The 12,023-nt window shown below is 44.1% G+C and overlaps 1 protein-coding gene across 1 annotated transcript; it reads left to right on the forward strand.

The window, feature by feature from the left end:
• The first annotated feature begins 10,196 nt into the window (after positions 1-10,196).
• On the forward strand, positions 10,197-11,617 carry LOC136551061 (uncharacterized). Its single transcript, XM_066542650.1, has 4 exons — positions 10,197-10,274; positions 10,336-10,413; positions 10,473-10,784; positions 10,857-11,617. The coding sequence occupies exons 3-4, from the start codon at positions 10,620-10,622 to the stop codon at positions 11,550-11,552; spliced, it is 861 nt and encodes a 286-aa protein (XP_066398747.1). The 5' UTR covers positions 10,197-10,274; positions 10,336-10,413; positions 10,473-10,619; the 3' UTR covers positions 11,553-11,617.
• The last annotated feature ends 406 nt before the right edge of the window (positions 11,618-12,023 follow it).

Consider the following 12,023-nt stretch of genomic DNA (forward strand, 5'->3'; position numbering starts at 1 on the left):
CAACCAAACACAACTAGGACACCAAGCCCATATCTAAGGAAACACGTGACTCTTACATGAATCATACTCTAACAAATATAGAAAAGGAAATCAACTCCTATCTATTTCCCTGTCCGCCTCAATTATGATGGAAATCTCACCGTCCTCCTTCCCATCGGCATACCCCCTGTTTCATCGGCAGTAGTCCTCAAGTCTTCCTTCATCGGCATACTCCCTGTTTCATCGGCAGTAGTCTTCAAGCCTCCCTTCATCGGCATCACCAGCTATCGGCAACCATCTTTACAAGCTGGCTTTCATCGGCTATCAAAGTATATAGTAACTTTCCCCTTGCCGATTAGTCCACTCCGATCATTTTAATACGTGCAAAAAAACGGTGTCAACACATGCCCTCCAATTTCGGAGTATAAAACCATTAATGCTTTGAAATTTACTCCAGATTACCGTAACTCATTCTCCAAGCCAAAACCTGATCTGTTATCAAATCCAATCAAATCTAATCCTGATTCACGCACTTCAGTAAATATCACACAATCGCCAACCACTCTTGCCTTGATTATGGTTAAGATACCGAAACAATAACCCATCGGCAAGATCTTAACATGATAATGCTGTCATTTTCAGAATTAAAATATCCTATACCGATATCTCTTCCAAGTCATGATTACTTGCCATCAACCCATCTGTACAATCCCCAGATTATCATACGAACAGTTACCATATCCATCTGAACCACTTCGACCTACATGCGCGTGGCATAGAGATAAGTCCAAAATACCCCTACTCCAAGCGGCTTATAAATAGATTCCTCCGGAACACTCGTCTTCTACCCTCAGACTCTAATCTTTGACATTTTCTCTTTCCGGCGGCGACTCCGATGAACCATTGCACGACCTCAACCAACAAGAACCCTTCTCTAGCGTTACCTCAAGTCTTCGGCTCGTGCCCTCATCTTCCTCAAGATAATGGCAATCAACTTCGACGTCCCCGCGGTTTGCTCCACTTCCATTACCTTTACTTTGATTCCCCTAGTTTTTGCAAATCCATTACCTTCAAACTTAGGAACTGCGCAACAAATTAGTTATTCCAACCGATCAGCCGCATGTCCAATGCCTAGGACCAATGGGCAACCCAGATCCAACCGATCTGATTAATGCAGAGGTTAACAGAATCCCCTTTAGAGCCCGAAATTTCTCTCTGAATTTATGGAAAGACACATTCCGATCTTGGCCCAAAACCACCAAAGGGTGGAAAGATTGGTACTTGAGGGTTAATAGATCGATGCAAGTATACTGGGCAGAACGGAAGTTAGACCAATGCATTAGGTTATCTATTGCCGATATGCAGAAGAATGAATCGATGATGATTGCAGCTGCTTACTTCTGGTCAGACACAACAAACACTTTTATGTTTGGACATGGCCCAGCTACTCCTACACTTGTCGATGTCCACATGCTCACTGGCTTGGATATTTCAACTACCGATGAAGGCTCCATTTATGGTAGAAAATCTGAATATAGGGTGAATACCCGCAACATCGGCGGTTGGACGGGATACATTCAAGAATACCAGAAGACTGGGACACTTAACCAGAGGGAACATGCCACATTCTTGAATATGTGGTTAGAAAAATTTATCTTCTGTGGTCGATCAGTAGGACCAACCAACGCCTTCCTCCCCGCAGCTGAACTTTTGGCTAATGGTGTAAGGTTTCCTCTTGGTCGATACCTTCTGAGCTCCACTTATCATCTTCTTCATCAAGTGTCTCAGAAACTTCTGCTTGGTGAACCCATCGGCAACCTAGGAGGCCCATGGTGGTTTATCAACATGTGGCTGAATGCCCATATGCACAAACGTTTGCAATGGGACTTTTTTGCCCAACAATTCCCACGAGAAATTGCTGAAGACCATGTGCTTGAGGATGATGAATCGGCAACATGCTCACCCCTTAATTTTGGTGAAGCCATAATTGTCCTTCCTAGAACAGAGCCCAATGAAGACCAGATCGGCAGATTCTTCCAAAACTTCTACAATGGTCTTTCTCATGATCATAGGGCCTGGGTACCTTATATTGACGAGGAAAACAGATTTCCCCTTCTTTTCAACTTTGCCGATGACACCCTGAATCAGGATAAGGAACTCATGATGGCCATCATTACTCCCAGGGCAATTCCAGTAAATACATTTGGTAGCGGGGAAAACACCAACATTTCATATGAATTTTACAACCCATCGGCAGTATCCCGTCAATTGGCTTTTGGGCAACTGCCAATCAAACTTTGCTTTGCCGATGTGATCAAACCCAGGGAAACAATCACCTATGGAACAGATTGGAACAAGGTAGTACAACTCTCCCCCGATGCCGATACCACAGATGTTGATATATCCACCTGGACGCCAGTATCCTTCATCACCGAGTCATACAAGCAATGGTGGCGAGAGTGGAAGGAACAACTGTTTGCAACTTCTGCTCACACATATCGGCACATGATCGACCCTGAATATGCCATCCCTGACGACGCAGTAAGTTTCTTTTAACTCCTTTTTGCTTTTTCCCTACATATATCAGTAACTGACTCTCTTATGACAGGTTAACAACCCAGCACCATCGGTGAGCAAAAGTGGGAAACCATTCGATCTTCAGCCTGTTTCCCCGATATCACCAATCGGCTACAATGCCCCCACCTTAACTGCTTTGACCCACCAGAAGATCCGTACCAAGACCATCACCTCTAAGTCCAAATTGGCTACAACTAGGGCCACTCCATCGGCTGCTGCTACAACCTTGGTCAAGGCATTCAAGGTAACAACCTTGTTTATTTCTACTTATACCGATTACAAACTGTATTAACATTAATCATCAGGGGGTAAGAGCTGCCACTGGATCGTCATCGGCAATTCCTCCGATATCAAGCACCACTTCTTTTGACAAACCTTCAGAGGTATTCTCTTGACTTCTCATTTTATCCGTTAAATATCATACCTTACACTTGTTTTGCAGCAACAATTGGGTACATCGGCAAGCGTACCAGATGTCCAAGCTTCACAACCAACAAGTGCCGATGCCCCCCAGCCAATCGTTGCCGATGCCCAAGCAAAGCGCAAAGCTTTAACAGATGCCGAGGCACAGCCAAAACGACAAAGGTCCATGCCGATCCCTACATCTGCCCCAATGTCATCGGTCATCATACCTCAAGAGCCAACTACTGATGAAGTCACAGAGGACATCCCATCGGCAAGCTCAGCCGATCCCTCACACGGCACACTCCAGGTTGTTTCTTCCAGTCAAGCACAGGAAATTGCCTTGAAACAGGTAAACCGATTAACCTAGCTGATTTACAATATTCATACTTATCCTTAACCGACCTCCTTTTCTTTCTCACAGGAACAAGATTCCCCAAATAGCCTATTCTCCTTCGCTATTGACATCTCTGACGATGATGGAGAGGAAACAAGTTCTTCCCTTGCACTGGGAACAATATTGGCAGAAACTAAGTCCAGGTTGGAAGCTCTCCTGAACTTGCTACAGCAGGATACCGCCCAACTGGTAGATGACTCGAAACCCCGCAAAGGCAATTTTCAAAACAATCCGTGGCCAGGTCCTTGCCGATATTGAAGAAGTACTCTTCCCAGCAGCCCATTTAGAGAGTCGCCAACTACAATATCAACGGGTTGCTCAACGTATTGCTGATAGAGCAGCTCAGGCTCAACTCAAAGAAGAGATGCTACAACTGAAACAAATTGCCGATGAGAAGCACAAGGGCATTGGCAACTTGCAGACTTCGGGTGGTGAACTTAAGCAGAAAATCTTGGATTTATCAGCAAGGAAGATGGCTCTATTGGCTGAATTGAAGGAAATCGATGCAGCCTTAACTCATGCTCAACAAGAAGAAAGCCAGCTACCCAATGCCATCAAAACCCTTCAGCAAGAAAGAGATATCCAGGCTCGCAAAGCTTTGGCCATGAAGAAAAAACTCAAGCCTGTGGAGGGTACTACCGATGACGATATCAAAGAAATGGAGGAAGCCGAGCAGATTCGCCTATGTGCGATATTAGCTATCCAATCCTTGTTGAACTTGTAATCTTGTTTATTGTATCGACACTTTATGAGACATTGACATCCTTGCATAATTCTAGCCGATAGGACTGTTATCGGCACTTATACTTTTATGCATCCATCCAGATACTAGGGTAATATTTCTTTAAATATTTTCCATTTAATGCTCTAGGAAACACAACCCCTTCGAGGGTTTCTAGAATATATGTGTTACCAGGAACAGACTGATTTATCCGATATGGACCTTCCCAATTAGGAGACCACTTTCCAAACTTTGAACTTTTAGTCCCAATCGGTAAAACCAATTTCCAGACCAGATCTCCATCGGTAAACTCCTTTATCTTCACCTTTTTGTCATACCATCTGGCTACTCTTTTCTTATTTTCTTCGATGCTAACTAAAGCCCTTAACCGATGACCCGCCACATCTTCCAACTCATCCTTCATAAGAGTATTATAATCATCGGCTGTCAGCTGATCTTGAGAACGTATTCGCCTAGAGACAACTTTAATTTCCCAAGGCAATACTGCATCGTGTCCATATACTAACTGATAAGGCGTTACTTTGGTTGCACCATGACATGACATCCGATATGACCACAAGGCTTCATTTAATACTGTATGCCACCTCCTAGGATTTTCTTCAATTTTGCGCTTAATGAGTTTGATGATCCCTTTGTTAGAAGCCTCAGCTTGACCATTAGCTTGAGCATAATATGGAGAAGAATTTAAAACTTTAATTCCCATACCTACAGCAAACTCATCAAATTCTCCTGATGTAAACATAGTGCCCTGATCGGTAGTGATAGTCCTGAGGAATACCAAATCGGTAAACAATATGCTCTTTCACAAAATCAATCATATTAACCGATGTCACTTTTTTCAAAGGAATTGCCTCAACCCATTTTGTGAAATAATCTGTAGCAACCAGAATAAATTTATGTCCCTTACTCGATAGCGGATAAATCTGACCAATGAGATCAATAGCCCATCCCCGAAACGGCCACGGTTTGATTATAGGGTTCATAGCCGATGCAGACGCTCTTTGAATATTACCAAACCTTTGACATCCCTGACATCCTTTAAAATATTTAAAACAATCTTCAAGAATAGTCGGCCAATAGTATCCATTCCTTCTGATCATCCACTTCATCTTGAAAGCCGATTGATGCGCACCACACACTCCTTCATGAATTTCACCCATCAAAGTTTTCGATTCATCACTGCCAACACATCTGAGTAAAACTCCATCTATAGTTCGATAATATAATTCATCATCGAGGAGCACATACTTAGTAGCTTGGAACCTTATACGTCTCTCAACCTTTCTATATGGATCCTTTAAATAATCGACAACCTCCTTCCTCCAGTCATCGGTATCAACTGCCGATGTTAGCACTTCCTGAATAGGCTGATACCCTGACGCATGCTGAGCTAGTCAATTAGCTTCCTCATTATGCAACCGAGAGATATGTTCAAGACGAAAACACCAAGAAACACCTATTGGTATTCTATTAATGTTTACAGAACAAGTCCGCAAGCGCACGGAAATACCGTTGTAGCATTTCACCCGGAAGTATTCAGGGTATCATTATTTATATTTTCCCAAAGGAAGGCATGGTATAAAAGAGTCTAGTAGGGACATGGACAAGATAACATGATTGCATAATAGACCAAAGTTCATAACAGGGGTAAAAGAGGATAAATAATTGGATAACTTGACACACACACTCAAGCCAATCTCAAGGATAATGATAAAAGAAAGAATAAAGAATAACCTAAACTAGAGCAGGCACATCCTAAATAGCTATGTCAAGACAGCAGATGATCATACAAATATATGCCATTGTATAGGGTCAAAGATTCCAAGTTAAGATAGCCTGGTCGCTGTCAACTTACTTCGGGCACCGGATCACACCTGGTCTGCCAAGTGATGCCGGCCTATAGCTCTACGCCACACCCGGATATGGGGGATTACAAGGGACGGACATGGCTGTCACCACCTGCCACCTACCCCTCAACCGTGGAGTGCGAGGCAAACGAAGGTAGCCTCTAGCCTAGACACCACGTCTACGCTAGCAACTACTACTCTAGCATTGTACAGGGTTATCCGTCTTCATCAGGGCCCTCTACTAGAGCATCCGCCATGAGGACGGACGACGAACCCGCAAACCAACATCGACCAAGACTAAACTAAGATATAACTCATCACCTCAACTTAGCTCTAGGTCTAAACTTGTGTGTATGATAGATTAAGCATAAAGTTCTATATGACAAGATCCTAACATGAAAACTATATTCTAGTTCATATGCCAAGATCATATCATAAGAACTACACTCTAGTTCATAAGCATAGCAATATTGATAGAATAAGAACAAGAACAAGATGAAGAACATGATATAGATCATAATGAAGAACATTGTATTGATCATACCGAGTATCTCCAAGATGTTCTAGCTCTACAATGAAGCTTCTCCTTGATCATACCGAGCATCTCCAAGATACAAGTGGAGGGAGAGAGGCTCAAATGTGGTGTGTGTGAGAGAGGGAGCTCTCCCCCTCCTTATATAGGTGCTTGAAGGCGGTTTCGGAGAGAATATTCGGGGATCCCTGGCCGCACCATCCTCCTTGGCATTAAATGTACCGACCTATGAATGCTGGGCCCGGCTGGCAGGGGGAGGGCGCGCGCACCCCAGGTGTGCCCGCGCCTGGGTGGCGCCGCCCCCCAACCACCTTTCGTAGGTGGGCCTCTGGTGGTCTTTGGGCCTCGGTGATGTTGGGGATTTGGCCCAGAATGACTCCGAGTTGGCCTTTCTTCCTTCCCCTAGGCTTTTACACTTTCCAAAAGGCGCCTTTTTAGTATAAATATTCCCTGTACTTGGTTTATTTCCTGCAACATGAGAATTCTTCTAGTACAAGTGGAATTGGGTTAGTAGTAAAGTATATGTGCACAGAAGCATTTAGTTTCCCCCTTTTTAGATTAATATTGGCGGTATAAAATCATCGATAAGGACCGCCAACACAGACCAGTCACTATGCTACCTGTTGATGCAAAAGTGGATCTGCAAACACAAAGGGCTAATACCCGAATCGATATCCATGGCGTGCCAGTCAATTTGACCTGTTAATCGACAAGGATGAAGATATGAGCACTTTGGTCCTGACAACAGCGATACGCCCGGAAGTCACAGCCAAGAGGTACTCACGCGGAACTCGAGGATCACCGAAGGTCGCACTGAAGCGATGCAGTTCGCCGAATCAATGAGAACTCGTAAAGAGAAAATAGTGCAAATTGACGAAGTCACCGAAAAGTAAGTAGATGCAAATGAGAGTAAAAATTGGTTTTGATATTGATTGATATATCTAATTACATTGCCCCTCACTCCATATTTATACCTTGATCTAAGAGACACAACCAAACACAACTAGGACACCAAGCCCATATCTAAGGAAACACGTGACTCTTACATGAATCATACTCTAACAAATATAGAAAAGGAAATCAAACTCCTATCTATTTCCCTGTCCGCCTCAATTATGATGGAAATCTCACCGTCCTCCTTCCCATCGGCATACCCCCTGTTTCATCGGCAGTAGTCCTCAAGTCTTCCTTCATCGGCATACTCCCTGTTTCATCGGCAGTAGTCTTCAAGCCTCCCTTCATCGGCATCACCAGCTATCGGCAACCATCTTTACAAGCTGGCTTTCATCGGCTATCAAAGTATATAGTAACTTTCCCCTTGCCGATTAGTCCACTCCGATCATTTTAATACGTGCAAAAAAACGGTGTCAACACATGCCCTCCAATTTCGGAGTATAAAACCATTAATGCTCTTGAAATTTACTCCAGATTACCGTAACTCATTCTCCAAGCCAAAACCTGATCTGTTATCAAATCCAATCAAATCTAATCCTGATTCACGCACTTCAGTAAATATCACACAATCGCCAACCACTCTTGCCTTGATTATGGTTAAGATACCGAAACAATAACCCATCGGCAAGATCTTAACATGATAATGCTGTCATTTTCAGAATTAAAATATCCTATACCGATATCTCTTCCAAGTCATGATTACTTGCCATCAACCCATCTGTACAATCCCCATGATTATCATACGAACAGTTACCATATCCATCTGAACCACTTCGACCTACATGCGCGTGGCATAGAGATAAGTCCAAAATACCCCTACTCCAAGCGGCTTATAAATAGATTCCTCCGGAACACTCGTCTTCTACCCTCAGACTCTAATCTTTGACATTTTCTCTTTCCGGCGGCGACTCCGATGAACCATTGCACGACCTCAACCAACAAGAACCCTTCTCTAGCGTTACCTCAAGTCTTCGGCTCGTGCCCTCATCTTCCTCAAGATAATGGCAATCAACTTCGACGTCCCCGCGGTTTGCTCCACTTCCATTACCTTTACTTTGATTCCCCTAGTTTTTGCAAATCCATTACCTTCAAACTTAGGAACTGCGCAACAAATTAGTTATTCCAACCGATCAGCCGCATGTCCAATGCCTAGGACCAATGGGCAACCCAGATCCAACCGATCTGATTAATGCAGAGGTTAACAGAATCCCCTTTAGAGCCCGAAATTTCTCTCTGAATTTATGGAAAGACACATTCCGATCTTGGCCCAAAACCACCAAAGGGTGGAAAGATTGGTACTTGAGGGTTAATAGATCGATGCAAGTATACTGGGCAGAACGGAAGTTAGACCAATGCATTAGGTTATCTATTGCCGATATGCAGAAGAATGAATCGATGATGATTGCAGCTGCTTACTTCTGGTCAGACACAACAAACACTTTTATGTTTGGACATGGCCCAGCTACTCCTACACTTGCCGATGTCCACATGCTCACTGGCTTGGATATTTCAACTGCCGATGAAGGCTCCATTTATGGTAGAAAATCTGAATATAGGGTGAATACCCGCAACATCGGCGGTTGGACGGGATACATTCAAGAATACCAGAAGACTGGGACACTTAACCAGAGGGAACATGCCACATTCTTGAATATGTGGTTAGAAAAATTTATCTTCTGTGGTCGATCAGTAGGACCAACCAACGCCTTCCTCCCCGCAGCTGAACTTTTGGCTAATGGTGTAAGGTTTCCTCTTGGTCGATACCTTCTGAGCTCCACTTATCATCTTCTTCATCAAGTGTCTCAGAAACTTCTGCTTGGCTGAACCCATCGGCAACCTAGGAGGCCCATGGTGGTTTATCAACATGTGGCTGAATGCCCATATGCACAAACGTTTGCAATGGGACTTTTTTGCCCAACAATTCCCACGAGAAATTGCTGAAGACCATGTGCTTGAGGATGATGAATCGGCAACACTGCTCACCCCTCAATTTTGGTGAAGCCATAATTGTCCTTCCTGGAACAGAGGCCAATGAAGACCAGATCGGCAGATTCTTCCAAAACTTCTACAATGGTCTTTCTCAGTGATCATAGGGCCTGGGTACCTTATATTGACGAGGAAAACAGATTTCCCCTTCTTTTCAACTTTGCCGATGACACCCTGAATCAGGATAAGGAACTCATGATGGCCATCATTACTCCCAGGGCAATTCCAGTAAATACATTTGGTAGCGGGAAAAACACCAACATTTCATATGAATTTTACAACCCATCGGCAGTATCCCGTCAATTGGCTTTTGGGCAACTGCCAATCAAACTTTGCTTTGCCGATGTGATCAAACCCAGGGAAACAATCACCTAGTGGAACAGATTGGAACAAGGTAGTACAACTCTCCCCCGATGCCGATACCACAGATGTTGATATATCCACCTGGACGCCAGTATCCTTCATCACCGAGTCATACAAGCAATGGTGGCGAGAGTGGAAGGAACAACTGTTTGCAACTTCTGCTCACACATATCGGCACATGATCGACCCTGAATATGCCATCCCTGACGACGCAGTAAGTTTCTTTTAACTCCTTTTTGCTTTTTCCCTACATATATCAGTAACTGACTCTCTTATGACAGGTTAACAACCCAGCACCATCGGTGAGCAAAAGTGGGAAACCCTTCGATCTTCAGCCTGTTTCCCCGATATCACCGATCGGCTACAACTGCCCCCACCTTAACTGCTTTGACCCACCAGAAGATCCGTACCAAGACCATCACCTCTAAGTCCAAATTGGCTACAGCTAGGGCCACTCCATCGGCTGCTGCTACAACCTTGGTCAAGGCATTCAAGGTAACAACCTTGTTTATTTCTACTTATACCGATTACAAACTGTATTAACATTAATCATCAGGGGGTAAGAGCTGCCACTGGATCGTCATCGGCAATTCCTCCGATATCAAGCACCACTTCTTTTGACAAACCTTCAGAGGTATTCTCTTGACTTCTCATTTTATCCGTTAAATATCATACCTTACACTTGTTTTGCAGCAACAATTGGGTACATCGGCAAGCGTACCAGACGTCCAAGCTTCACAACCAACAAGTGCCGATGCCCCCCAGCCAATCGTTGCCGATGCCCAAGCAAAGCGCAAAGCTTTAACAGATGCCGAGGCACAGCCAAAACGACAAAGGTCCATGCCGATCCCTACATCTGCCCCAATGTCATCGGTCATCATACCTCAAGAGCCAACCACTGATGAAGTCACAGAGGACATCCCATCGGCAAGCTCAGCCGATCCCTCACACGGCACACTCCAGGTTGTTTCTTCCAGTCAAGCACAGGAAATTGCCTTGAAACAGGTAAACCGATTAACCTAGCTGATTTACAATATTCATACTTATCCTTAACCGACCTCCTTTTCTTTCTCTCAGGAACAAGACTCCCCAAACAGCCTATTCTCCTTCGCTATTGACATCTCTGACGATGATGGAGAGGAAACAAGTTCTTCCCTTGCACTGGGAACAATATCGGCAGAAACTAAGTCCAGGTTGGAAGCTCTCCTGAACTTGCTACAGCAGGATACCGCCCAACTGGTAGATGACTCGGACCCCGCAAAGGCAATTTTCAAAACAATCCGTGGCCAGGTCCCTGCCGATGTTGAAGAAGTACTCTTCCCAGCAGCCCATTTAGAGAGTCGCCAACTACAATATCAACGGGCTGCTCAACGTATTGCCGATAGAGCAGCTCAGGCTCAACTCAAAGAAGAGATGCTACAACTGAAACAAATTGCCGATGAGAAGCACAAGGGCATCGGCAACTTGCAGACTTCGGGTGCTGAACTTAAGCAGAAAATCTTGGATTTATCAGCAAGGAAGATGGCTCTATTGGCTGAATTGAAGGAAATCGATGCAGCCTTAACTCATGCTCAACAAGAAGAAAGCCAGCTACCCAATGCCATCAAAACCCTTCAGCAAGAAAGAGATATCCAGGCTCGCAAAGCTTTGGCCATGAAGAAAAAACTCAAGCCTGTGGAGGGTACTGCCGATGACGATATCAAAGAAATGGAGGAAGCCGAGCAGATTCGCCTATGTGCGATATTAGCTATCCAATCCTTGTTGAACTTGTAATCTTGTTTATTGTATCGGCACTTTATGAGACATTGACATCCTTGCATAATTCTAGCCGATAGGACTGTTATCGGCACTTATACTTTTATGCATCCATCCAGATACTAGGGTAATATTTCTTTAAATATTTTCCATTTAATGCTCTAGGAAACACAACCCCTTCGAGGGTTTCTAGAATATATGCGTTACCAGGAACAGACTGATTTATCCGATATGGACCTTCCCAATTAGGAGACCACTTTCCAAACTTTGAACTTTTAGTCCCAATCGGTAAAACCAATTTCCAGACCAGATCTCCATCGGCAAACTCCTTTATCTTCACCTTCTTGTCATACCATCTGGCTACTCTTTTCTTATTTTCTTCGATGCTAACTAAAGCCCTTAACCGATGACCCGCCACATCTTCCAACTCATCCTTCATAAGAGTATTATAATCATCGGCTGTCAGCTGATCTTGAGAACGTATTCGCC

This window comes from Miscanthus floridulus, chromosome 4 (genome assembly GCF_019320115.1).
Source record: "Miscanthus floridulus cultivar M001 chromosome 4, ASM1932011v1, whole genome shotgun sequence".
Lineage (NCBI taxonomy): Eukaryota > Viridiplantae > Streptophyta > Magnoliopsida > Poales > Poaceae > Miscanthus > Miscanthus floridulus.